At 50.1% G+C, this 27855-nt stretch overlaps 2 protein-coding genes across 2 annotated transcripts in view; both read left to right on the forward strand.

Annotated features, from left to right (window-relative positions):
- The first annotated feature begins 242 nt into the window (after window positions 1-242).
- Cela1 (chymotrypsin like elastase 1) lies at window positions 243-13458 on the forward strand. Its single transcript, XM_032885182.1, has 8 exons — window positions 243-313; window positions 985-1067; window positions 3204-3304; window positions 3560-3685; window positions 5278-5414; window positions 6824-6969; window positions 12430-12579; window positions 13150-13458. The coding sequence occupies exons 1-8, from the start codon at window positions 274-276 to the stop codon at window positions 13165-13167; spliced, it is 801 nt and encodes a 266-aa protein (XP_032741073.1). The 5' UTR covers window positions 243-273; the 3' UTR covers window positions 13168-13458.
- Window positions 13459-18044: 4586 nt separating this feature from the next.
- Bin2 (bridging integrator 2) overlaps window positions 18045-27855 on the forward strand; it is a 34165-nt gene continuing 24354 nt past the window's right edge. The window contains exons 1-2 of the mRNA XM_032890966.1: window positions 18045-18199; window positions 25187-25267. Coding sequence (XP_032746857.1) covers window positions 18119-18199; window positions 25187-25267 — 162 coding nt within the window. The 5' untranslated portion in view covers window positions 18045-18118. The remainder of the gene's footprint in view (window positions 18200-25186; window positions 25268-27855) is intronic.

The following is a 27855-nucleotide window of genomic DNA, read 5'->3' on the forward strand; positions in this document are numbered from 1 at the left end:
GACCCTCTTAGGATCCGCTGGATACAACTCAGCTGGGGTCAGCTCAGTCGACTCGGGTTAACTGAGTGCCGGCCTTGTTCTGTCTTTGAATATCAGATAAATGAGTTGACTTAAAATTTGTTCATTTGTACTTTCATGTCACCTGCGCTTTTCCCTGCCTTCTACCCACAGCCCTGCCCAGCTGGCAGGAGGAAGGTCAGCAGAGCTGCTGATAAGAGGCGTATAAGAGGGTTCGCCTCATGGCAAGGGGCAGTGGTCTACTCTCTCCACAACATGCTGCGTTTCCTGGTGTTCGCTTCCCTGGTCCTGTATGGTAAGTAGACATCTGGCCCAAGTTCTAAGGGAGGGGGACTTGAGCAGGGAGGGTCAGAAAGTTTCTAACCCCGGGCTAGCTTTCTATCTCAGAGGGATGTAGAAAGCTGTGCTGGTCAGTCTAGCAAAAGGCCTTACTCTCCTCAAGCAAAAGACAAGCACCTAGCCATGCAGGCACCACCGGCTAGGGAGTTAGTCAAGAGGCAGAGAAGAAGCCCCTCGCGGGTTCCCCACCAACCCTCTTGGCTCCAAGATGCACAGAAGGTGCTTGATTGGGTGTGCACTGCTGTCCATGGCTCCTGGAGAATCCTGCTGAAGCCAGGGAAGGGTTTCCTCAAGCCAAGCAGTGAGTGACCTTGAGCCGGGGGATGAGCCTAGGCACCAGTGGGCCCCTAGCCTAGTGGTTTGGGTAGGACTTTCATGACAAGGCAGAGAGCTCAGACACCCCAGAGGAGAAGAAAGCGCTCGGAGAAGAAAGCGCTCAGAGGCGCTGTTTTCAAAAGAAGGAAAAGGGGCGCAGACAACTCAGAGCTGGGCCCCTCATCGTGCTGGGGGAGAGCTGTGAATCTGCAGACAAAGCTAACAGTCTTCACAGTGGAGCGGCCCTGCCGCGCCCCGCCCCCGCCCCGGCAGACCCACGCTTAGTCATCACTCGCTCTCTGTCCCACAAAGGACACAGTACCCAGGACTTTCCGGAAACTAATGCCCGCGTGGTTGGAGGGGCTGAAGCCCGGAGGAACTCCTGGCCATCTCAGGTGGGTGTTGCTCCAGCCCAGGCTTTTTTGAGAGATGCTGCGCATCGGCCCCAAAATGTATTTTACATGCATGTGTTTTTACCAGCGGGCAGCTCACTTGCTGTCTAATACCAGATTTTAACCATGGGTGGAACCAACTGAGGTGGGACTCTAAATACAAAAGATTGGGGGTGGGGTAAATTTACACACCAGTCTTCTGGTCAGGTACTCAAACGTGTGGGGGAGGGAGGGGGGAACAGGGGGGGGGGTGGAGAGGGGGAGAGAGAGAGAGAGAGAGAGAGAGAGAGAGAGAGAGAGAGAGAGAGAGAGAGAGAGAGAGAGAGAGAAAGAAACTGCCCCAACACAGAGAGAGGTTTTAGCCTCTTCCACCATGCTTGTGGCTGGGCCTTTCATGTTTCTGCCACTGTGGTGCATACTCCATGTTGGTGCCAACCCTCATCCCCTCACTGAACTCCCCAAACTTCTGGGCCACTCTTCTATCTGCACCTCTCACCTCACCACAGATGCTCACCACCGCATCCAGGCTGTGCAGCCCTGGCTGGCCTGGAACTAGCAATGTAGACCAGGCTGCTGAGGAACACAGACTCTGCTGCCTCTGCCCCCCAGCGCTGAGAAGAACACACAAGTTTTTTACATGGGTCTTGAGACTTCAAACTCAGGACGTCGGGTTTGCATAGTGAATGATTTTACCGGGGACTCAAACTTTGTTCCTTCTTCCTGTAGTCCGAGGACTTAAATCCAGGACCTTGGTCATGCCTGGAAAATGTTTTTTCTCTGAGTGACATATTCACCCCACAAAATGCTTTTGTTATTTCTGTGATGACCTGTGTGACACAGTCACAGGTTATGTGCCAGGTAGATCCAAGAGGCTCCACATACCCTAAAACACACCTGAATCTACCTGTCCAAGCACACATGGGCACGATGTTTCTTTGGCGTAATGTTAGTGCCTCTGCCTCTGCCTCTCTGCCTCTGCCTCTGCCTCTGCCTCTGCCTCTCTGCCTCTTTGCCTCTGCCTCTCTGCCTCTATCTCTCTGCCTCTCTCCCTCTGCCTCTCTCTCCCCTGCTCTCTCTCCCTCTCTCTCTCCTCCTCCTCCCTCTGCCTCTGTCTCTCTTCCTCTTTCTCCTCTCCGTAGCTCCCTCTTCTCCTCTCTGCCTCTCTGCCTCCACTCCCTCTCTGCCTCTCCCCCTCTCGCAATGTCTCATTCCTCCTGCCTCTGCCTCTGCCTCCCCTGCCTCCCTGCCTCTTCTGCCTCCTCTCCCCTTTGCCTCTGCCTCTCTGCCTCCCCCCTCTGCCTCCCTCCCTGCCTCTGCCTGCCTCTGCCTCCCTGCCTCTCTGCCTCTGCCTCTGCCTCTGCCTATGCCTCTGCCTCTGCCTCTGCCTCTGCCTCTGCCTCTGCCTCTGCCTCTGCCTCTGCCCCTCTGCCCTGCCTCCCCTCCCCTGCTTCTGCCTCTCTGCCTCCCTGCCTCTGCCTCTGCCTCCTGCCTCCCCTGCCTCTGCCTCCTGCCTCCTGCCTCTGCCTCTGCCTCCTGCCTCCCTGCCTCCCTGCCCTGCCTCCCTGCCTCCCCTGCCTCTGCCTCTGCCAATGCCTCTGCCCCTCTGCCTCTGCCTCTCTGCCTCCCAAGTGCTGGTACTAAAGGTGTGTGCCACCACCGCCCAGCACGAATATTTTTTGAAGACACTGAGGATAGGGACCCTGGAGCCCTAAGTCTGTAGGGGCTTGAGTGATGGTGTAATGCTTGATTACCTTTGGAGAGGAGTGGACAAGAGCATGTAAGTGAGTTCTAAGCCCAGGGCAATGACCAGTTGGAAAGATGCCCAAGGCGCTGTGTGGGCCCTCACTTTCCTGCAAGTGTAGCAAATGTCATCAAACACTGGAGACTTTCCAGCTGACCCCAGAAGCAGTTGGATGCCTCCTCTCGCAATGCACTACTTAGGGCCACTGTGGGCAGAGGAGCAGAGACATCAGGAGGGGGGCAGAGAACCAGCAGATGGGTGGAACAATGAGCAGGGGGTGGGGTTGGGGGGGATTGGTTTGCTATCCCTGGCTCAGAAAGTTAGAGAAAGTTTTGAGTGGTGTCAGGAGGTTTAGACGGTGACGCCAACCCACCCCCGCCTTCTTCCTTCTTGACTAGATTTCCCTCCAGTACCTGTCTGGAGGATCATGGTACCACACCTGTGGAGGGACCCTCATCCGACGCAACTGGGTGATGACCGCTGCCCACTGTGTGAGCAGGTGAGGAAAACAGAGCCCACGGGAGGAAGCGACTAGCCTTCTGGAAGAATACATAGCTTGAGCCTCTCAGGGCGGTGGGCCACTGCCGAGCCTGTTTGTGTCTGGGTGTCATTTGAGGGGACAGTAGAGAGAAAATACAAGTTGCACGTGCGTGGGAGAATCTCAGCTCCCACCGCAGAGTTAAGCTGCTAGTCCATTCTCACACTTTTCTTCGAGTGGGAAAGGCGGTCCCTCAGGCTTCCCTTCTCTCTCCAGCCAGATGACTTTCCGAGTGGTCGTCGGAGACCACAACCTGAGTCAGAATGACGGCACGGAGCAGTACGTGAGCGTGCAGAAGATCGTGGTGCACCCCAACTGGAACAGCAACAATGTGGCTGCAGGGTAAGCAGGAGGCCAAGCTGGCTGAGGGCTGAGGCAGGGGTGCCTGGCCACTGTCTCCTTCTCCTTCGTCTCTGTCTCCTTCACTTGCTCCCCATGGGAAATGCCTGAAATGGCTTTTTGAACCCTGGATCGTTGAGTAGTGGGGCTGAGCCTGGGAGAGAACCCCATGTCCCACAGAAGGACACGTGCTGGATTCTCACCTGGGACCGGGAGCACAGGGACTGGAGAGGGCTTGAGAGCACCCAGAGAGTTCTAGGTTTGTCTCACATGGGTGGGTCTGCCCAATTGGATCCCAAGAGGGCTTTTCTCTGTTTTAATGTCTCTGTTTTTCTGGGGATGGGAATTTTAGTTTAGTTTTGGTTTTTTGAGACAGGCTTTTGGGTAAAGCTGGCCGCAAACTCATGATATAGCTAGCCTGCCTCCCAAGGCTTGGGATTCTTAGGAGTACACCATCAACTGACATCACTCAGAACATTCCGGAACTTTCTGGGCCAGGGATAGCAAACAGTCACTTAATCACTTTATCTGGACAAGGGAATTTGTTTGGTTTTAGTTGGGCTTTGGTGTTGGAGACGGAACCCAGGCCCTTGAACAACATACCAGGCAATGGGTCTACCCCTGAGCCACACTCACACCCTTGAGGAAATGTCTTAAAGTGGGTTGTAAAGTTTTGGAAAGGCAATCATTAAAATGGTAATCACAGAGCCGTCCTTAGTGGGACAGTCTTGTAGGCCCAGCACTTGAGAGGTTAAGGCAGGAGGATCAGGAGTTCAAAGTCATTATCAATGACATAGCTGGGAAAGAAGACAGCCTGGGCTCAAAAGACCCCATTTCAAAATTACCTAACCCCTGTCTGCCAAAAATGAATAAAGATAAATAAAATGAAACAATAAGACAAGCGCTGGGGACATAATTCAGTGGAAACATGCCGTGACAAGCTTAAGGCTCTAGATCCCAAGCGCTAGGAAAAAATGGTGGTCAGCGGAAGAGCTGGTGACACAAGTTTGTAATCCCAGTCCAACGCTGGCCTACGGGTGTGAGCCCTGCGTTGAATGCTCCCACCACGAGAGAGTAAAAAGGCGTTCTGTTCTGTAGAGTGTGTGGGGATGGATTCAAGGAAGTGGTATAACTCTGAGAAGTGTTTCAGAATCTCACCTGTTTGAAAAATGAACTGGAGACCACCTCCTGTTTACGGTTTGGGCGGTTCACCAAAAGCAGAGCCAGCCTGCAATTCCAACATTCTACCAGAAGATGCTGCTGTTGTACACCTAATGCCCTGCAGAGCTGCCCTGCTTCCTGAGTTTGTCCCTCCTGTGTGTGTGTGTGTGTGTGTGTGTGTGTGTGTGTGTGTGTGTGTGTGTGTGTGTGTGTGTGTGTGTGTGTGTGTGTGTGTGTGTGTGTGTGTGTGTGTGTGTGTGTGTGTGTGTGTGTGTGTGTGTCTGTGTGTCACACCACACAGGGCCAGAATAAATCATCATAATGCCTAGAGCTGGAGTTATAGGCACGTGATGTGGGTGCTTGGAACTGAACTTAGGGCCTCCGAACGGCAGACTTTTAATCAGGTGAGTGAGCCGCCATTTTTCCTCCCGCAGCTATGACATTGCCCTGCTGCGCTTGGCCCAGAGTGTCACGCTCAATAACTACGTCCAGCTGGCTGTTTTGCCCCAGGAGGGAACCATCCTGCCTAACAACAATCCCTGCTACATCACAGGCTGGGGGAAAACCAGAAGTAAGTCACCCACACCGAGGTTTGGTGAACTTGCTAGGTGTCTAGGGCATCTTTTTCTGTGGTCCTAGGCAGTACAGTCCAAGCCCTACAGCCTAGGGCACCACGGATCAAATCTCCGATACATTAAAGGAAGAAGACATGAGACAGTTGAGTCAGAGGTCCCGGCCCTTGCTTTGGTGGCCGCTGCACCTCCACAGACCCAATCGGAGTAAACACACTGGTGGCTATTGCAGGGCACAGGAGAGGTCTCTGCTGTCCTTGTATCACCACAGGGTGGTTTCTCGCATCACCACGGGGTGGTTTCAGGCGGGGAGATGGGAGGGCTGGGAACAGAGCAGGTCAGGAAGGTGGAAACCTAAGCATAACTGAAAAGCCACAAGGCAGGGTTAGGGGTTCTAAGGAAGAACAAGGCCTTGCTGTGAGCACAGGGAAAGCAGACACAAGCCTTCTAATCCAGCTCTCAGTGCATGTAATGGCACTGTGGTTCCGTAACAAGAATCGACTGTGACTATCTACAGAAATGGCACCGGGTGCTGCTTTGAGGGCTCCAAAAAGCCAGATAAAGTTTCCTTTACCCTGCGCAAGTTCTTCCTAAAAACCACTCGTTTTTATTGTTTTTAACTACATGTACGTGTGTGTGTGTGTTTGCATGTACGACCTGCAGGGTCTGCAGAGTTTAGAAGAGAGTGTTCCCCCCAGGTGGGTGCTAGGAACTGAGCTCAGGTCCTCTGCAAGAGCAGTAAGGGCTCTGAATTGCTGAGCCATCTCTCCAGCCCCTGAACTAAACTCTTACGAAGCAGGAATAAGCCGGCTGTGGTACAGGCTTCTGATCCCGCACTGAAGGGTTGAAGTAGGTGGATCTCTGTGAGTTCAAGTCCAGTCTGTCCTATGTAGTAAGTTCTAGGATAGCTATGGCTGCATAGTGAGAGACCCTGCCTCAGGAAGAGGAAGAGAAGACAGGGAAATAATAAATCCTGCTGTTTGACTGAAACTGGGAGAAAGACTTGGAGTTTGGGGCCAGCCTGGGTCTCATAATGAGGCCCCATCCCCAAAAAAGGAAAGGAAAAGCAGTTGGAGGGAGGATGGAAAAGGGAAGAGGGAGGACAGAGGAAGGGCTGGATGGCTACAATGCCTCCTCTGCCCTGCAGTTTCGTGGGGCTTCTAGTGCAAGCGACACAACAGGCAGACTGTTGTAGAGACCACGCTACGGGTGAAAACAAGCAGGCCTGGAAGTTGAAGGCCTGTGAACAGTGAAGCCATGGCTACCATCTACAAAGGAGAGAGGGGGACCCATGACCTGCAACAGGCTACTAGGTGCCCCCCCAGCCATCCCCCCCCTCAGGTCAGGAGATCGTGGGAAGGATTCTTCTCTGTGCTGATGCTGACTTCCGACGTGATATCCCATCCAGCCAATGGGCAGCTGTCTCAGACCCTGCAGCAGGCGTACCTGCCCAGCGTGGACTACAGCATCTGCTCCAGCTCCTCTTACTGGGGCTCCACGGTGAAGACGACCATGGTGTGTGCTGGTGGAGACGGAGTCCGCTCTGGGTGCCAGGTAGGTACGCTCAGGGGTGAGCCCCACGGGCCTCCTTTGGACACCCCACCTTTTACACTCTCTCTGTTCCTCACCTGCTCTCGACCCGTGGACAGACTCAGCTTCCTACTCTGTCACAGAACCTCGGAGTGGGTTCTGTGAGACTTCCTCCCTCGACATCGGCACTTCAAAAGCTGCAGTGTGGTCTGACTCGCCTGTGTTTACCTACCTGTGTATTCTTTAGAAGTTGCTTGTGACCTAAATTCTTTCGACGGTAGCCAGGGGCTGGGCCTGTGGGGATGGTGGTAGTTAACTGTATGGCAGGAATTCTCAGTCCGGTTGGTCCCTCTTCTTACACTTTCCCACTGGTGCCCTTTACCCCGGCGCTCGCTTGCAGGAGCAGGTGCAGGAAGGAACAGCACAGGAACCTTGTAAGACTGTGCTGAGCAATCTTATAATCTTTCTTATACAATGCACAGGCTTCTCTATTTAAACAAAACCAAGCCACAGTAAAGCACATGGCAGGTTGTTCAGAGCAGTTCAGCCTGTGCACATGGTGTGTCTCTCACACCCGAAACTGTGGCGGGAGAGGGGGGTTTTGCTGGGATACAGAGCGGATTGGACAATGGCAAATGAAGGAGCCAGGAACATTGAGGTATTGTAACACTGTGACTAAATGTTTTGACAAAGGCAGACTGGCATGGAGGCCCCCAGCATCTCCCTCTGCTGCAGCCAGGAAAGTTTACCTTCCCTGAGACAGTGGAACCTCCCGGGAGTCCCAAAGGTCAAGTAGAAATAAACCACGTGAAAAGGAGGGAAAGTCATTCAAAAGAAGGGGACTGGAACAGATCAAGTCACCAGGCTGAGAAGGCCCAGGGACCGGTCTTTCCCTTCAGCAAGGGCAGAGCTGGGATCAGGGGCTCACAAACCATATCCAGCCTGCTGCCTGGTTCTGTATGGACCATGAGCTACTGGCTATGGTTATAAACTTTGGAAATTTTTTTAAAATGAATCAGAAGGGGTATTTCATCTCTGGGAGGCACTGTGGCGTGAGCATAGAGCCCTGGGTTCCATCTGAGTTCCATGGATGGAGCTCCATGAGGCATGGAGGTGCGTGCCTATAACCCTTAGGGGGGTAGAGGACAGAGGCTCAGAACATGGAGGTTCTGTTGGGCTACAAAGCCAGTTCTAAGGCCAGCCTGGGATACATGAGGTGCTACTTTGAAAACAGAAAAAGGAAAAAACAAAACAAAACAAACAAACAAACAAAAAAAACAAATGGAGCTTGGGAGAGAAAGCCAGGTGAGGCACCACCCTTGAGAACAAATATGGTCCCTCACCCCAAGGAAAAGTTGTAGAATAATAAGAGAGGGGTGGGTTGCTGGGGAAGGCCTATAAGAACATAAACGCTTGAATTCTTTGGGGGTGGATGGAAGGTAAGAGAACATACTGAGACCCAAGAAAGGGCAGAAACAGGCAATAAAAACAAAACCTGGGGAAGACCGGTGGGCCATTCCACAGATGGAGCTGTGATGGATGAGCATTATCCCTGTGAAGTAACTAATTGGACAACTAAGTGGTCATGGCGAGAATGTCTGTAGATAGTGGGGACAGACACACAACGGGCAGGTAAGGGTAAGAAGGCATTCCTCAGGGACCATTGGATGGGGGAGATGGACAGACAGAAGTCACAGAAAGATGGATCTTTAATGGGGGAGAAAATTGAGGGTAACAATAGGCCAAGATGATTTTCTGGAGCGCAAGGAGGGCGGATAATAGACGGACCATGATCCCAGTAAAGAAGGGAGAGCTAGATGGACACGGTTTTAACTGGGGCTAGGGTTGGGGGGAGGATGGGCGTGTTCCCTGATCTCGGAGAGGTTTGCAAGCAGGCTGGCGGGTGTTTTATTTTATTGCTTCTGGTTATTCATGAACTAGGAAATCAACATGACTGCAAAAAAATATAAATAAATAGAAGTGCAAAGGTTGTGCAAGCCTAGGATAACTACTGTGAATGGGAAAGGGGTATCCTTAGACTGGTGAGCTTGGCATATGCTTCGCTCACCCTTCTTAGGCTAACGGGAACCGGAACCGGAAACCGGAATCCGGAACGGGAAAGGGTTACCCTTCGAGACTTCGAGCTTGGCGTATACTCCCTCTCCCTCTTCCTCCGTAGACCTAGTTAAAGGGGTTGGATCAATTCCAGGCTGGTTTTCTAGTTCACTGGCCACAGCACAGGAATGCAACTTGGTTGCAAGGTCCCAACTTTGTGGAAGAGGAAGAGAAGTTAGCCGGAGGCTGGCATGCGGGTCACAGCAGATCAGAAGGAGCAAAGGGATTTTGTGAAACCAAAGAACTGCAAGAAGTAAAAGTAGCCACTGCTTTTGTAGTTTCCCTTGTTAAAACTTAAACGATATGATGCTGGGCATGGTCACACACTCCTTTAATCCCAGCATTTTGGAGGCGGAGGCAGGTGGAGCGCTTAGCATTCCAGGCCAGCCTAGTCTACTTAGTGAATTCCAGGCCAGCCAAGGGGTACAAGGTAAGACCCTGTCTCCAAATAAAAGCAACTAATAATAGTAATAATAATACCTTAAGAGAGAGACAGAGGGGCTGGGGATTTAGCTCAGTGGTAGAGCGCTTGCCTAGGAAGCAGCAAGGCCCTGGGTTGGTCCCCAGCTCCAGAACCAAAAAAAAAAAAAAAAAAAAAAAGAGAGAGAGAGAGACAGAGAGACAGGCTAATGCATAGAACAACCTTCTCTAGATCTTCAGCAGACAGCTACCCCTGTCACTCCTCAAGTCTAGCCTTCCTGACCATATTCACACATCTCTGCTTTAGAAAGACCTTCTGTTGTGACCAAAGGATGGGGGGTTATTTCTCTAAACTGATACGTCTTTGAAACAAATGTGTTTCTGAGTCCTTTCAATACCGGAGGTCCCCCAGACAGTGAGCCTGCCTGAGGTCTTCAGAGTCCTAAGTAAGCCCAGTTCTCCTCAGGCAGAATTCTGTGGGTCTCAGTCTGTACATCCACACTGGGTTCTCTTCCCCTTCTGAACCCACTCTTCGGCCACACCCTCCATCTCTCCCAGCCTCCCCCTTACGTCAGTTAGCGTAATGCATGGATATTACACAGACTCAGTTCTCTTCCATCCCATTAGCTCTGAGATACTCTCAGAACATTGGTGGAGGGTCAGGGGGTGGTGGAGAGATGGCTTGCCTGGCAGCTCAACTCTCTTTAACTTCAGTCCCAAGGGCTCTGACGTCCTCTTCTGACCTCTGTGGACAGCAGACATGCCCACGGTGCACAGGCATACAAACAGGCAAGCATTCACACACATAAATCTTAGCCTTCCCCCTCCCCCTGAGTTTGTTAGGATATGGGTGGAGAGGGTCATGTTTCTTTGCTTGAGAACAATCACCTGAAAATGTTGCCCTTTCCCAAGCAGCTGGGTTACAACAAAACCTTTAAGGAATTAAGAATTCGCTGCAGTTGAACTTTTTGGTCACTTTCACTGGTTCTTCTTTTTGTATGTGTAGTGTGTGTGTGATTGTGTGCATCGGGTCTCACTATGAAGCCCAGGCTAGCCTGGATCTCAGGCTGTAGACTAGGCTGGCCTCCAACTCATAGAGATGGCCTGCCTCTGCCAACCCAGTGCTGGGACTAAGTGTGTACGCCACCACGGCCCAGCTTCTAAAGTCATTCTCCGGGTGCTGTGCACCTTTATTTTGGAGCCAAGGTCTCTTACCATCTTGTAAGTCACAAAATAAGCTAGGATTCAGGATCTGTCTGGATCCAACACTGAGATTACAAGTGAACGATACTATCCAGGGTTTTGTTTTTTTTTTAATTTATTTATTTATTATATATAAGTACACTGTATCTGTCCTCAGACACACCAGAGGAGGGCATCAGATCTCATTACAGATGGTTGTGGGCCACCATGTGGTTGCTGGGAATTGAACTCAGGACCTCTGGAAGAGCAGTCAGTGCCCTTAACCACTGAGTCATCTCTCCAGCCCTTTCCAGGGGTTTTTATTTTAAAATCTGGGTTCTGAGGATCAAATTCAGGCCTCACACACTGAGCTGTCTTCACAGCCACCTCTTCCTTTTAACTTTAATTTTTATTGATGCCGGATACACTGCTCCTGTTGGCAAATGAGACCATGTGGCTCAGTGACAAATAGCAAGACGGTCGTTCGTTCCGTTAACACAGTTCCCTCTCCAGAGGGCACCACTTTCAGCTAATCTGTTTTTGGTCAGGGACCATCTATGACCAAACTATGTGGCTCAAACTGGTCTGGAACCCACAGAGTCCTAAATTCTAGGATTACAGGTGTGTGCCTCTCTGTCCGGCACAGCTGATCTTTTGAGAGCTGCCTCCACGTTGTAAGCATACTAGGATATACATTTACACACCCTCATTGCACACACACCTTGGGGCTGCAGAGATGGCTCAGCTGTTAGGAGCGTCTCCTGCTCTTGCAGAGAACCAGAGTCCAGTTCCCGGCACCCATGTCAGCTCACTTACAAGCTTCAGGCTCCTGTAACTCAAGACCCAGGGGAGATCAGACTCTCTTTGGCCTCTCTGCAGACACATATACATAGTTACAAATTAAAAATAAAATCAGCCAGGTATGGTGGTTCGTGCCTCAAAAAAATTAATTTAAAAGTAAATGTATGTATGGGCAATTGTGAGTGTGTCTGGCACCAGCAGAGGCCAGAGAAGGGCATAGATCACCTGGGACCAGGGCTAAGACAGTTGGAACCCACCACGTAGGTGCTGGGAACAGAACCTGGATTCTCTGCACGAGCAGCAAGTGCTCTTGACTACTGGGTCATGTCTCCAGTCCCCTCTGGGCCTTGTCAAAAGAAAGAGAGGGAGGGGAGGAAGAGGAGGGAGGGAGGGGGAGGTGGCAAAAGTGTGTGTTAGCCTGTGTGAAGCCATGGGGTTAAGTTTCAGGCCCCACCACAGCGATAGCAGGAGGCATGGCAGCCGGTTCAGGGAGGCCGACGACCGTGTTCAGCCCTCGGAACCCACCGTGGAAGGAGAGAGCCCACTCCTGAAAGCTGCCCTGCAGGAGGAGCAGCAGAGACCTAAAACCGCAGCCCACCCACCCAGTGCTGCCACGAGAGCCACTTCAGAGCTCCACTCCCTTTGCATCCACACGGCCCAAGGCTCTCCTTCCTTTCCAAACATTGTCCTTCACCGTCCCTGCAGCGCTCATTCACGTCCTGCCTTGGGTTATGGTTTCAGAATTTGTTTCGGCCTCCCCCACACTCCGAATTTTGGGGTTACTGTCTTATTACTGTATTTCTTCTCCACAAGGAGGGTGCACAAAACTTTAAATTCTATTCTCTCTCTCTCTCTCTCTTCTCTCTCTGTGTGTGTGTGTGTGTGTGTGTGTGTGTGTGTGCCCATGTGCACACATGGGAAGGAAGTGCACTGCATATTTTGAATTCTGTTGTTCTTCCCCGTCAGGGTGATTCTGGGGGACCCCTCCATTGCTTGGTGAACGGCCAGTATTCTGTCCACGGAGTGACCAGCTTTGTGTCCAGTATGGGCTGTAATGTCTCCAGGAAGCCTACAGTCTTCACCCGGGTCTCTGCTTACATTTCCTGGATGAACAATGTGAGTCCTTACACATGACGGGTTGAAGCTCTCTGCGAGCCAGGCGCTGGCCGGGTTAGGTAGGGAAATCTAGGCTGGGCCATTCTTCTCATTCCCTTCCCTCCCTCCACAGAGGCTCCTCTCTCCTCCAAACAGCCAGGCAGAGTTCCCTTCACAAGCCCCAGGGGTATACCTCGCCACAAAGCTTGTAGTTTATCCTGTTCACAATCAAGCACAGACATGGCTGCCAAGGGAGGGTTAGTTCCAGAAAGGCCTGACCCCATCCCCATCCCCAGGCTCTCCACTTGTGAAAAATGGCCTACCTCCTTAAGCCATGTGGAAGAGACCATGCCTGGCTGGTCTCAGAGTTGAGATGTCACAGCGCCTTCCAGCCGTCGGGTACATGGAGCCTTGGTCCATGAATGCTGGCTCACAGCCATTCTAAGACCTGTCCTTGCTTGTCTTGGCATACACTGAGGCATCTTGTCGTACAACACCTACTCTCTCTGACCGCCCCATAAACCCAGTGTGCTGCCACACCCAACAAGTGAGAGGACAGGTTACTGACTGAGTATCCTGTCTTTTCCTCAGGTCATTGCCTACAACTGAACGTCTTCCTGAGTCCAGTAGCCTCCCCAAGATGGTGCTTAGCTCTGCAATAAGATCTGAAGTAAGCGAGAAGGAGTTAGGGCTGGGGTTATCGCTCAGCGGCAGAACACTTTCTAACATGTGCGAAGCCCTGGGTTCCATCCCTAATACCGCAGCGGGGGCAGGGGAGTGCTGCTGGTGTCTCTCCGCTCTTTCTCCAGTATCTGGGGCAAAGGTAGGGTTAATGAAAAACAGCTCTGAGACGACTGAGCCAGATACAGAAAGGCAAATAAAACTCAATGTGTTATCATACTGTGTGTTCGCGTTGGTAATTAAGCCCCTACAGGAAAATGGAACTAAGGAGGGGCTCACCGCATCCACGGCCTGGCTCTTCCTTTTTGCTCTGTATTTAGAACAAGTGCTAACTCCAAGATCCCGATGACAGGATGCCCTAGAGATACTGATTAGCGGTCAGACAAAGGCAGCAGCAACAATGTCAGAAGGCCAGGCAGGAGAAAAGATACTAAGTAAAGAAAGGAAATGGTTGAGAGGAAGACAGAGACCAGAAAGGAAGAGGCCACGGTTCTGGGCCAGAGTTAAGCATGAATCAGCATTTTACGGCTGGGACTAAAATAGGCAGCCGGATCTGGGGCTCCATAAACCAAACACCACTAGGAAGCCGATAAGGCTGCTGTGCCCTGGTTAGGGCTCCCTGTGTCAATAATGGCCCTGGGGAAACAAACGGGAACTGAAAGGAGAAGTTTTGGTGGTGAGAAGCAGCTTTTCCCAGCAACCACCAAAAGACCAGACATGAGGGACAGACAACACAGGCAGTTTGTGTGTGTGTGTGTGTGTGTGTGTGTGTGTGTGTGTGTGTGTGTGTAGGTTTCAGGGAATGGCTGGTGGTGGCACGGGAATTGGGAGGATGGCTGAGGCAGATCCTCCTGCCAGGGCCAGCAGAGAGGAGATACACCAGCACTGGCACCAGTAGACCAGAGAGTCCCTCCACACCTCCTTAGTAACCTCCACAAAGGTAAGGCTGAAACCTCACCTATTTGAGGAAAGAATTTCAGGACACATAGAGTGAAGCAAATTTAGTTAAGTAGAGAGGAAGGGTCACATGCTTTAGACCTTGGCTAAGACAGCCACACATACAGGAGCCATATAGGTGCATGTGTGGGCGTGGTGTCTTAAGACAGCCCCACTCAGGTGTCCGCATAATGGCCGGTTACATATTTATATAATATATAATTATGATATATAATGATTGTGTGACCTTGTAGGATATATATTTTTTTAAAAGACGTAACTTACAATACAGTTTACAGGTTAAAGTTGGGCTGGAGAGATGGCTCAGCAGTTAGGAACACTTGCAGTTCTGGAGTTAGTTCCCAGCACCCACATGGCAGCTCACAACAACCTGTAGCTCCAGCAACACAGGATCCAACAGCCTCTTCCGGTACCACACTCAAGCATCCATATTGAAAAGAAAAAAAGAAAACAAATCTTAAAAAAATAAACGCAGCCCTGGGTTCGGTCCCCAGCTCTGAAAAAATAGAAGAAAAAAAAAATTAAACACAATTTAAACATTAAAACATGCATATGAACCAATTTACTTATTTTTCTTATGTGAAAGAATTTCCTTTTGTAAATGACGCTGTAAGGTGGTTTTATAAAGTCGAGGGATGAGAAACCCAAACCAGAGCCATAAGCATAATTTGTTGTCTGCTAGCTGTGTTCTCTCTGTCTCTCTCTGTCTCTGTGTCTGTCTCTTTCTCCCTCCTTCCCTCCCTCCACCTCTCTCTCTCCCTGTCTGTTTCCCTCCCTCCCATCTTCTCTCCTTCCCTCTCTCCCTCTCTCCCTCCCTCCACCTCTCTCACTCTCTCTCTCTGAGGCAGGGTTTCACTATGTAGCCCTGTCTAGCCTGGAATAAACTATATAGGCCAAGCTAGACACAAACTCATAGAAATTCACCTGCCTCTGTCTACTGAGTGCTAGGATTAATACCTGGCCCACTCCTCTACATTCATTTATCTTTAAATCTGTGAATGTTGGGGGTGTTTTATTCATATGACCACAGGTACTCTTTGGGGGGAGGCAGAGATATCACAGCACTCTGGACCTGGAGTTCAGTGGTTCTGAGCCAATAAAAGTCTTGGGAACTGAATTTAGGTTCTCGCCAAGAACAGTAGGCTCTGAACCACTGAGCCATCTCTCCAGCCCTGATGGTTTGATTTTATAAGTTGTGCTGAAGGTTCTGACTTCCAGCCAGATTCTCAAGAGAGTGGTTTCCTTCCCGCCTCTTGTCCCCTTCCTTTTCTTTCTTTCCTGATTTACTACTGTGTTAGTGAAGTTATACATCATGGTGTATGCTATATAGTATAACTGTCTCACTGTGTACACTGTAACCCAACATCACTGTGTACACTGTAACCTAACATCACTGTGTACACTGTAACCTAACATCACTGTGTACACTGTAACCTAACATCACTATGTACACTGTAACCTAACATCACTGTGTACACTGTAACCTAACATCACTGTGTACACTGTAACCTAACATCACTGTGTACACTGTAACCTAACATCACTGTGTAACCTAACATCACTGTGTACACTGTAACCTAACATCACTGTGTACACTGTAACCTAACATCACTGTGTACACTGTAACCTAACATCACTGTGTACACTGTAACCTAACATCACTGTGTACACTGTAACCTAACATCACTGTGTACACTGTAACCTAACATCACTGTGTACACTGTAACCTAACATCACTGTGTGTACTGTAACCTAACATCACTATGTACTATAACATCACTGTGGATACTGTAAGAGGCTGGACCAGAGTTAGGATGTCTGAGTTCCTGCCCTAATTCCACAACTGAGGAGTAAGGGTAATCTAGGAATATTATCAGTCTTTCCTGTTATGAGAAACAGCCTTTGTTTTGTTTTGGTTTGATGTTTCTATCAAAGATAACCTTAAGCCACCCCATGCCATCTTGTGACATGCTTGTTTGCTAATCCCCAAACTTCTCTTACTCTTCTCCTCAGCACCAATCACCTGATTGTGAAGACAAGCTTCTACCAATGGGATGAGACAGTCATCACCAGCATTGGGATAAAAGACCGGCGGTCGCAGCCATGAGCTGCTGCTTGCTGGCCTGACCCTTGGTGTAGCTTTCTAAGTGAGTCCAGTTAGTTTTATGATACTCAAATCATCTCTTCAAACACTATGGCTTGGTTTCTCCATTTAGTTTACTTCAAGGGTTGTTCCTGCTCTGGCACTGCCTGACAGAACATCAGTTTCTTGGACACTAAAGAGTTTCTGAATCAGGTCGTGTACACCTATAATCTCAATTCTTGGGAGCTGAGGTAGCTGAGTTCCAGGCCAGCATGGGCTACAGGTGAGGCCCTGTTTCAAACACGCGCTGTAAGAAAGACAAGAGTGTCTTAGAAGGCTACCATCTGGGCACTCTGCTGAAGTTCTGAGACATCCTGGGAGTGACAGGGGTCTCGGCCTTCTGCTAATGACACCCCCGCTGCCTTTTCCTCCTTCTCCCAGCATCTCAGCAAGACCAATGTTCTCTGAATTTCTCTGCTCTCTCCTATTCCATATGAAGTCCTTCCGTTTTCTTTTTCTTTTTTCTTTTTTTCGGAGCTGGGGACCACCTTCCGTTTTCTTAATCTGCCTCTCTCAGACCACCACTAAAGCTAACATCCATTCCCTAACCACCTATTGCTTGAGAAGTCGTACCCATCTCTGGAAATGAATTACATACAGTACAGTTTGGTCTCCTGATTGCCCATCTAACTCGAAAGTAAGCACCTGGACATCAGCTTAGCCTTTCCTGTCTGGCTTCCTAGTGTGAGCCTGGCACGCCGTGTTTGACCTTCAATGCAGCATCTATTTTGATGAAAGAAATGGAAAACAATAGCAGGCTGTTTTGTGGCAGGCCTCCAGCTTCCTTCTGCCTTCTCCCATGGACGCCTATTATGACCTCTTTCTTTCCTTGAGGGAATTCTACCCGCTCTCTAAGATTCTGGAATAAATGTTTCCCCTAGTGCCATCCACACTTTACGGCTATCCCTTCTCAGTGATCAGGTGTGACTTCATTGGAGGACCAATTTCCTAGAGAAGCCAGAGTTGTAGTCTCTACAGCCCCACCCCAGTCTGCATAATCTCTGTCTAAATTCACACCGTGTCCAAATAATGTACCATGCTTTTCCTAGGAAGGTTTGCTCTCCACTGTGAAGTTCAGGCCTCTCCCCTCCCCTCTTCCTTAGCACATTATGAACGCACCCCCTTTCCCGAAGACCCCATCTCTCCCCTTAAAATCCAGATCTGGATTCTGTCCACCTTCTGCACTCTGCCCCTACAATTCCCAGGCTTAGAGACCCTAAGCTGCAATCAGGGGTGAGACTCTGTCACCCGGCATCAATACCCTGTAGCTGGTAGGTGGTCCCTGGGTGGACCTCGGTCTTTTCTGTCTCCTCACTTTCTAGTACCGTTCAGGTTTTGGAACCGGTGAGTCACAGTATACATTCAAAGACCCTGCTCAAGGGGACCATTCTTTCTCTACTGTAGGGGTAGCATTTCTAAGCTGGTCTTAAGAGTTTGTGTCCACCAAAGTCCACCCTGAACAAACTGTTCCCCGCCAACTTCTCAGAATAGTCTAGCTGCCCTCCCAGTTCCAGATACCTGTGTGGACCCCAACTTTTGCCCAGCCTGTTGTGGTGAGTGTTGCCCAGCGGTTCTCCCGAGGATCTAGGCAGTGATGGGGTCCCAGTGGTCCTCGAGAGGTGGCATTGGGTGGTCCAGATCGACCACGCCCCAGCAGGCGGCAGGCAGGGTGTGAAGGCCCGCCCTCCGAGCTTCACGCAAGGCATGCTGGGAGGCCGCACTTCCTCTCAGGGGCCTCTAGAAACCACAGGACCAAGCTGCGCCCCCGCAGCCGGCAGGATGGCAGAGGGCAAGGCGGGCGGAGCAGCTGGCCTTTTCGCCAAGCAGATGCAGAAGAAGTTCAGCAGGGCCCAGGAGAAGGTAGGCAGCCTGGCCTCACCAGGGGCTCGGACCTAGGCTAAGGCGAAAGGGTCCTGCTGCCCCAGAGCGGGCGGGGAATGGGTGTCCATGAACACTGGCTGACGTGGGAGAGAAGGGAGCAGCTGAGGAAAACAGCTGTTTTCACAGGAGTCTTCTGCAGCCCTCAGGCTGACCCAGAACAGAAAGGAACGAATGGTGGTGGTCAACTGTGTCACAGATTTTGTCCTAGTAATAAGGCAAGAGTGGTGTCTCTTAGGTGATGAATGAGTTGGAGGATACTTGTCCTCAAAGTAAGGGACAGCAGCTGCGGCGCCAATGAATCGCCTCACTTAATTTGATTCGGGAATTCACCAAGGACCAGGGCAATCTGCACAGTTCTCCACACTGACTGTTGTTTAAACTGATATAAACGGAAGCAGGTGGATAGAAAACTCAAGGCATCCTAAGCTATATACTGTGTTAAGACCAGCTCGAGCTACAAGATACTCTTATCTTGGGGTGAGTGGGGAGCTCTTGTGCCTCTGTGTGCCCTTCCTTAGACTGCCACCTATTAAACTGACACCCATAGTTTGCCAGTTCACCCAGATTATGGGCACATGCCTTTATCCCAGCACTGAGGAGGCAGAGGCAGGTGGATCTCTGTGAGCTCAAGATCTGCCTGGTTTACACAGTGACTTCCAGGACAGCCTAGACTACATAGAGAGATGGTGTCTCAAAAAATTAGAAAAAATGAAAAGAAATTGATTATGGGGACACTCCACACAGTTTATTTTATTTGCCTGTTGTATTTTGTTTGTTTGTTTTGTTTTTTTGTGGGGTTTTTTTTGTTTTGTTTTGTTTTGTTTTTGGAGGCAGGGTCTTACCGTGTCCCCTGGGCTGGTCTTGAATTCCAGGTGATCCTCCCACTGGGTTCACAGGTGTGAACCCCATTCTCATCACTCATCACATGTTTCTGAGACAGTTTCTTGTACCCCCAAACTCACTAGGTCCTTGAATTTCAACTTCTGGTCTCCCTGCCTCCCTCAGCTTCTGGGTTGCAAGCGTGTGACATCACATCTCTTCCATGCTGAGGGTTGAGCCTACAGCTTCTTGTGAGCAAACCAAGCACTCTGCCAACTGAGCTCCACCCCAGCCCTTCCTCTAAACATTTAAAAGGCGTATCGATGTTACCTGTCCAGAGTGTTCCTTTGCCTAGCCACCATCTACCCACACTCTAGTAGAAAAGGAGGTGTGGGAAGAGGCATGAGCTAAAAGGAGAGAGTTCATGATCTTCGAACCAGTTAAATACATAGCACACTCAACAATGGAAAGATTGGCATTACCTTGTAAAGGTGGTGCAGTGGCTGTTGGAGAAGATTAAGGGCACCCAGCTCTCCCACATGAGGTTGACATTACTGATGGGGTTAAAGGACCACAGTGAAAGGGAGAGGCTCTATATACGTCTGTCTTTTAAGGTCATGCAAAAAAACGAGAGGACAATAAACATTTTGTGTGGCCAGCCTTTGTTACTTGGCTTAGCTTAACTTCGCCTCTCTGGAGGCTAGACATCTGATAGACGGAACACAGTGCTTATGGAAAGGTGTAGCTCTAAATAGGGAGACAAGGAACGCTCCTAGAGGAAGCTGCACTGTAGCTGAAGAAACACAAGACAAAAGCCCAAAAGACAAAAAGTAGCAACTGGAAACTTCATGTATCAAGGACTGGCAGGTATGGCAGGTTGGAACATGTACCTAGCACGGGCAATCCTGGGCACCACAAAAAAAAGAAACATTGTAAATGAAGCCTGGGCATATTGGGTACTCTTTGTCTCCTTTAAGCCTGGACTCCAAAACTTGCCATAAAAAAAGAAAGAGAGAGAGAGAGAGAGAGAGAGAGAGAGAGAGAGAGAGAGAGAGAGAGAGAGAGAGAGAGAGAGAGAAGAGAGAGAAATGTTCTGTTCTTGGCTTCAGTTCTCTCATCTATAAACTGAGAGAGAGGACTCTGAACTTCAGAGTCAAGTATGGCCAGAGTAGAAACAGTCACACCTGTAGCCACACAATGTTCTTCCTGTCCTGGAGCCTCTCCCAGTCCTGGGAGAGAGATGCAAACTCAAGTCTGCCCAAGGAACTCAGAGCTTAATGCAGAAAGCAAGATAGGCTGCCGGTGAGACTCGGGGTTTGGGAGTTCAGGGTTGGCCCAGGCAGACACTGACTTAAAGGAAAATCGGTCTGTGTGGAAGAGCTGGAGTCTTGAGTCTTGGGAAGTTCCTGAGAGCAAGAGAGAGTGTTCCAGTAAAAAGAGATTCTGGGCTGGTGAGGGACACTTGCTCAGCCCGATAGAGCAAATTCAGATTCTCCCCACTCCACCCTCTGCTTGGGGAACAGGGTTGGGGGAGTCCCTGCAGAGCCTCTCTGCAGAGCTGATTGAAGCTGATCACTTTCTACTTGCTCATCCTCCGACAAGGGGGAAGGTCTGCTGGCCCTTAAGCACAAGAGGAATGAAACAGCCTCCTGGTTCTCTTCCAGTTCCCACCGACTGCAGCGTGAGCTGTATTTTTTTTTTTTTCTTTTTTTTCCCCGGAGCTGGGGACTGAACCCAGGGCCTTGCGTTTGCTAGGCAAGCGCTCTACCATTGAGCTAAATCCCCAACCCCAGTGAGCTGTATTTTTACAACACCACACATCCTCACATATGTTAGTCGATCGGTTGCTGTCCTATTTGTGTTTTCTCTGTGCAGACTGCTGGGTTCTCCCCCAGCAAGGGCGTTTTTGGTTTTTTTGGTTTTTTTTTTTTTTTTAAATCTCTCCTATGTTGTTCTTCTCTCTGTTAACATTCATTCAACTTCATTCAACTTACATCCCCAAGAGTTTAATTTGTCAAATATTTGCAATAGATTCTTTTGTTCGGGGGGCTGAGCCAGTCCCAGCGGGAACTAAGAAATGAATAATCTCTTGTCTGCCGGAAGCTCAGAATCCACTGTTTGCCTAAGATATGCTCATCTGTGGGAACTCAGGACAGAACAATTGGGTGGAAGGTTTTCTAGCTCTGGCTGACTTTGAAATGGGAACTGTGTGTGGTCGGCCATTCCTCCACTAACCTGAGAGCACCTTCCAGCTGAGGAAGGTTATTGTGGTCATGGCCTAAACCTGCTTTAGGCTAAACGTCCATTGTCCATCAAGAAATGCAGCTGGAGCAAGAGGGTGGGAGAGGAGCCTGGAAGAACTCACAGGAGCTGTTAGGGAGAGCCTCCAGGTAGTATGTGTCTGCAGACTTCCCTCATGGAGCCTGTTAGGGAGAGCCTCCAGTTACAGTCTGTACTCCCTCCAAAGCCACTCTTGAGTCATTACACCAAGACAAAGGTGCGACAAACTACACCTTTTAGAGTCTGGTTCCTGCTCAGGTCACCTCAATTGACACTTTCAACTAAATGCAGTAGGGGACAGGGAGGTCATGGGGAGGGACTGAAGTAAAAAAAAAACCCCCGCTGTGAATGTCTTTGAAGGTGTTTCCCTCCCACTTTATAGAAGAGTTAAAAGAATGAGCTAGTTAACCTATTCCACCCACCTTCCTGCAGTGTTAACATTCGCTTACCAGCTCCTGCTTTTGCTCTCCAAGTGTCTGAATTCTAACTAGTCAACTTCCAGGCGGGGCTGACCAGGGCAGAATTCTCAGGCAGGATTGTAGAGGCTTGTGTTGTGAGCTTTCATTGAGAACTGGTCAAAAAATAGAATTTAGCCAGGTGTCGTGTCTTACACCTGTGATCACAGTTCTCAGCTAGCTGAAACTGGACAGTCATTGCAAGTTTGAGGCTAGCCTGGGCTATTAAGTTAAGCCTGTTTCGAACATACAAATTCATTCTTTCAGCAGACATCTGTTGCATAGTAGACATTTGTTGCATAGCAGACACCTGTTGCATAGCAGACATCTGTTGCATACCTGCACATCTTGTTCCTTCAAGGGTCTAAGAACAAACACCTCCAGTGTGAAATGTGACCCAGCATAGTCACCCGTTGCTATGGCAACAAGTGAGTTGGGGACTGGAGAGATGATAAACATTTCCAGGCTATCTCTTGCTTTCATCTTTCCATCTGGGAAGAGTTGATGGTGGGCCTTCTGCTACTGAAGGTGCTGTAGTCTACTAAAAGAAAAAAAAAAAAAAAGTAGATGGTGGGAAGATTCTCAGCGCAGCCTGCATACCCCAGGAAGCCCTATTGCCTCAAGCCTCCGGCCCCTAGCTGCCCTCCGCATTGAGTCTAAATTGGGTTTTCTCTTTTTCCAGCCCCCACCCTCCCCTGTCCCCCACCTCAGAAACATAAGTGGGCAAAGGAAGGGAGGAGTCGAGAAAAGGAAGTAAGAGCTGCCTACCAAGAACAAGGTGGTTTTGCAACTTTCTGGGGAAGAACCCTGTTTGTTGGGGGGAAGGGAGGAGCCAGGGAGGATGGAGGCGAAGCTAGAGCCCAGCAAAGACAGGCCTGGCTGAGGGGAGAAGCAGCGCCTGAGCACCTGTGATTTAAAGGCAAGGAAGCAAAAGCAGACCCAGCCAGGCTGGGCGTGGTGGCTGGGCGCGGTGGCTGGGCGCGGTTGTGCGCACGACTTTAGTCTCAGCACTTGAGAGGCAAAGGCAGGTGACTCTCCATGAGTTCAAGGCCAGCCAGGTCTACAGAGTGAATTCCAGGGACAGACAGAGCCACACAGTATATGAATGTATGTATGTATGTATGTAGTATGTATGTAGGTAGTATGTATGTAGGTAGTATGTATGTAGGTAGGAATGTAGGTATGAGTGTAGGTAGGTATGAATGTATGTATGTGTCTTTATGAATGTATGTATGTAGTCCTGGGCACCTCATAGCTAATCAGCAGAAAGGCCAACGTATGTGTTAACGTGTGGTTACAGAAGCCTTGATCTTAATCACCGAGAGCTTGAGATGTGAGAGGCACTGACCCTCTCCTCTCTCGTGAGGCTGCAGACACTGTGTGCACACAGGACGGCCCCCTGCACAGCCCTCAGGACAACCCTCGGCTCACTGACCTGTGATTCGGATTCCTTCATGTTGAGATTCCACATGTGATTCAGATTTCTTCATAATGAGATGCCACACAGCACGACACGCCCAGCCACACCCACCCTGAGGGCTGAACACGCCCTGCTTTGCCCTGGGTTGTTAGTCCGGCCTCCTCTGCACACTCACTCACTCTCTGAGCCCCTCCTCCGGGCCCAGCCCAGGCACCACCCGGTCAGTTTCACCTCCTTCCATTAAACTGACTAAGTGGCCTCTGCCGGAGTCTGAGCGTTAATAAAGTACCCAAGGAGGAGACAGACAGATGAACACAGTGGGCAAGAAGCAGTTAGGAGTGAGTGAACTTCATTAACGGGATGGAGTAGATAGGTTGGTGTGAGAACGGGTATGGCATTTGAGGTAGTGCTTGTTAAAATGTATCTTATGCTCTCATAGCAGGCAAAGTTGAGAAGTCACTAGAGTATTCCAGAAGGGAATGGAGCCTGTAATGATTGATAGTGGGGCTTATTTAGGAATTTAAAAAAAAAGATATAGAGGAGAAACGTGGAGAGCTGCAGTTTAAGGAAGAGTCAAAGCACCAGGGTTAGGGTCAGGGGTTAGGGTTAAGGGTCAGGGGTTAGGGTTAGGGTGTCCTTAGTAGACTGTCCAATGGGAACTCGGCTGATACCCAATGCATGACTGCTACCTAGTGGACACATCGTGGGGTCGAATAAAAGGAGGCAGATGGATGAAGAATTGTGTCAGCATCATGGTCAAGACCTGTGGCAGCAAGGAAGAAACAGCTGGGCCTGATGCTGTGGCAGTGAAACCAGAGAGAATGGGGTGGTTTCCAGAGGGGACCTGGTGGGCTGGGTGAAGGAGGAGACTCAGAATTTGAAAGCGGCACTTATGATCCTGCCTTGGGCCTAGGGGATTGCTGGTGCTTCCTCCCAAGCTCACACGCCATATCACAGATGTGCATGTGGGTACACACATGCTGCCCCGTCACACATGTGGAAGTACACACACACCCCACATTGTACATGTGGAGGTCAGAGGTCAACTTTTGCGAGTCCGTTCTCTCCTTCCGCCACGTGGGTTCCAGGGATCCACCTCAGATCCACCTCAGACTCCATGGCAAGCGCCTTCGCTCCCAAGCATCTGAGCAGCCCCTCACCCTGTCTTCCTTGCTCACACCTGAGCGGCCTCTCTTGAGAGCAAACCGTGGCGCTTTCTTGTGTTTCGCACTGGCACTGAGACTGGGGTGGTGGTGAGCTCTCTGTTTCTTAGCCAATGAGAGCCAGACACGGGTACCATTCATTTCCCCCGGGGCTTGGAATACACGCGTCATATCAGAGTTTGTTAAGGTTTCTCACAAGGGCTTCCGTGAGAAGAGCCCTGCTCACCTTGGCCACAGAGAGGGAGGGACCTGTGACAGTGCCTAGAATAGGGGCTTGTCGGTCAAGCAGAGCGTCCTGTCTCACGCTTTACCTCAAAAGGCCATGCGTATTTTCTAGCTATGTCTCAGTGCAATGCCCTCCTCTAGGCCCCTTTAAAAGTCCCTCCAAGAGCTGGGTGGTGGCTGGAACCTCTGGAGGCAGAGGCAGGGGGAGCTCTCTGAGTTCAAGGCCATTCTGGTCTACAGTGAGTTCTAGGACAGATGGGGCTACACAGAGAAATCCTACCTTAAAACAAACAAACAAACAAACAAACAAACAGAAGTCACTTTAAGGCTGGAGGTGCATTGAGTGGGAGAGTGTGCGTTTAGGTTGTACAAGGCTCTGAGTTCAACCCTATGGTCAAACCAAACACAGGAAGCACATTCTTCAAGTAATGAGATTAGAGTGTTGGGGGGCTGTAAATGAGACTGAGCAGTTTGAATCACTAAGCATTGTTTTTGCTAACCACCTGTTAACCTTCCTGACTGGTGAGCTGGTGGGAGCCCACCCAAGACCACCAGATCCGAGACTGAGACTCAAGTATAACATACTTTCTGCCTTCTTTCCCAGGTTCTGCAGAAATTGGGGAAAACCGTAGAAACCAAAGATGAGCGATTTGAACAAAGTGCCAGCAACTTCTACCAACAGCAGGTGACCTGGAGGGTGGAGGAGGGGTATGGAGGGGCTGAGGGTAGGGAAGAAAGGTATGGGGGCAGGGGGTGAGGCTGGGGGTGAGGGGAGAGGTGTGGAGGGGGCTGAGTACCAGAAGGTTCTAGAGAAGGCAGGCATTTTATCAGCCTGCTGCTTGCCCCTTTCTCTGAGAAGCAAAGGAACCTCCTAACCCTTCCTGTCCTGGCTCTTCTCTCTGTGTGTATTGTAGCCCTGAGGGCCAGGCTCCATCAGTGTTACCTCAGCATGGGGATGGCTGAGGTTCTCTATGATACAGTCTGTCTGCTCAGAGGAGTATCTCACTACAGCACAGTTCCCACATGGCTGAGTATCAGGCCAGGAATAGGAGACTCCGACTCCAGGGCCCACTGCAGGCACCAGCGGCCATCTTTCAGCCCCTGCTCCTTTTGTATATTTCCCTGTTTAAAAAAACATTTCCTCATGACTACAGATCAGAAAGGTATATCCAGAAAAAATTAAAACAGGCATGGTCACTCATGCCCATAGTCTTAGCACTGGGGAGACCGAAGCAGGAAGGTCACAAGTTCAAGACCAGCTTGAGATACAAAAACAAACCAAAACAAAAACAACAACAAAAAAAAATAAGGTCAGAGAAATGGTCAACTGGTAAAAGCACTTGCTGTCCATCCTGACAACCTGGATGCAAGCCCAGAGCCCACGGGGCAGAGGCAGAGAACTGATTGCTGTAGGCTGTCCTTTGATCTCCATGGTTTCCTTGACTCCAACCAGCCCACATCCACATGTACACACACACACACACACACTCACACTCTCTCTCATACACACACTCACACATTCACACATTCACACACACACACACACACACACACGTTATATATCTGTAAGCTATATTCATCCTTATTTCATACCCTACAATTGTGATAACCGTGTGTATGAGACCTGAATACACCTATTATAACTGTAAAGCTTCTAAAAACAGTATTTTAAGGTTGTTTCTTCTTGGGGTTGGATCATGACAAAATCTTGTGGGTTATTTGACCTGAGTTGGCCTGGTACTTACTTGGTACCCCAGGCTGGGTTCCCCTGCTCCTCACCGCTGAGCTCTCAGCCCCCTCCCTGAACCTTTGTTGGGAGTGCAGTGTGTCCACCGCCATCTTTGCTGACTGTTTTGGTGCTGTTGTTGTTTTGGGTTTTGGTTGTAGTTGTTTTCGTTTCGTTTTGTTTTTTGAGACAAAGCCCCTCTCCATAGCCCTGGCTGTCCTGGAACTCACTCTGTAGACCAGGCTGGCCTCAAACTCCAGAGATCCACCTGCCTCTGCCGCCCAAGTGCTGGGATCAAGCGCGTGCACCATTGCTGCCCAGGTTTTGCTGGCTGTTGAATGTGTTCTGTCGTCTGTCTTCTGTAGATATATACGGATGTAGAAGCCTGACGAGATTGAGGTTTTCGTTTGCTTGTTTGGTAGCAATAATATTCATAGGTGTCATTAAATTCTACATCAGGAGTCACATCGTGTCTGGCCGTCCCCTTTCACATGTGGCATGTATCTTGTCCCCTTCCACATGTAACATGAATAGCCCTGAGCCGTCACCGGCAGAGAGAATCAGCCGTTTATTTCTCAACATTTAAAAATATTCTTTGACAACTTCCCACATGCATGTAATGTGTCTGAATAATGACAACTTCTCACATGCATGTAATGTGTCTGAATAATGACAACTTCCACATGCATGTAATGTGTCTGAATAATGACAACTTCCACATGCATGTAATGTGTCTGGATCTTCTTCACCCCCCTTCCCAGTCAACTCCGTACCAGCTGTCACTCCCAGCTCTGTTTAAGGCCTTGCCACCTGCCTGGCTTCCTGAGTGATCTCCATAGCTTTGTTGTAGAGACAGCATCTCATGAAGCCCAGGCTGGCTTCGAACTCACTGTTTAGCTGAGGGTACCCTTGAAGGTCTGATCCTCTTGCTTCTACCTCCCAGATCCTGGGAGCAGAGGTGTGCACCGCCACAGCCAGCGGCCCTGGGCTCGAAGCCTGGGCCTCACACACGAGGCCCACGCTCTGCATGCCCTCTCTAAGCACTGTCTCTGCGAAGCTCTGCTTGACTTGCCTGCCTCTCTTTCCCAGGTAGAAGGAGGTGTTTTTCCTTACGAAGCACTTCCTTCTTCCCTGCAGTACTGACCACACTTGCTCAAGGTTCCCTGTACACCTCCTGCTGTTCTGACTCCGTCCCTCGGTCTGCTGGGACCCGGCTCTGCAGAGCTGACTGCTGCGGTCAAGCTTCAGAGAGAAGGGTTCACTACCCCAGGGTGGCAGGAAGAACCAACTCCCACTCTTTATGGCCGTGCCAAGGAACTGGCAAAGTTTCAGAGGGCAGGAGTGATGAGATCAGCAGATCCAGAGATAGAAATGGCTCTGCACGCCAGATAAGGGAACTGAAGAGGGAGAAGCAGACTGAGCTGCTAGCTGAGAATAGAACCAAGTGCCTGGCAACCAGACAGATGGACAGACAGACAGACAGACAGACAGGAGAGCCCGGCTGTGGAAGTCTTGTCTGCCGGAGAAGAGTGTCTGGGATGACCTGG

This window comes from Rattus rattus, chromosome 1, assembly GCF_011064425.1.
Source record: "Rattus rattus isolate New Zealand chromosome 1, Rrattus_CSIRO_v1, whole genome shotgun sequence".
Lineage (NCBI taxonomy): Eukaryota > Metazoa > Chordata > Mammalia > Rodentia > Muridae > Rattus > Rattus rattus.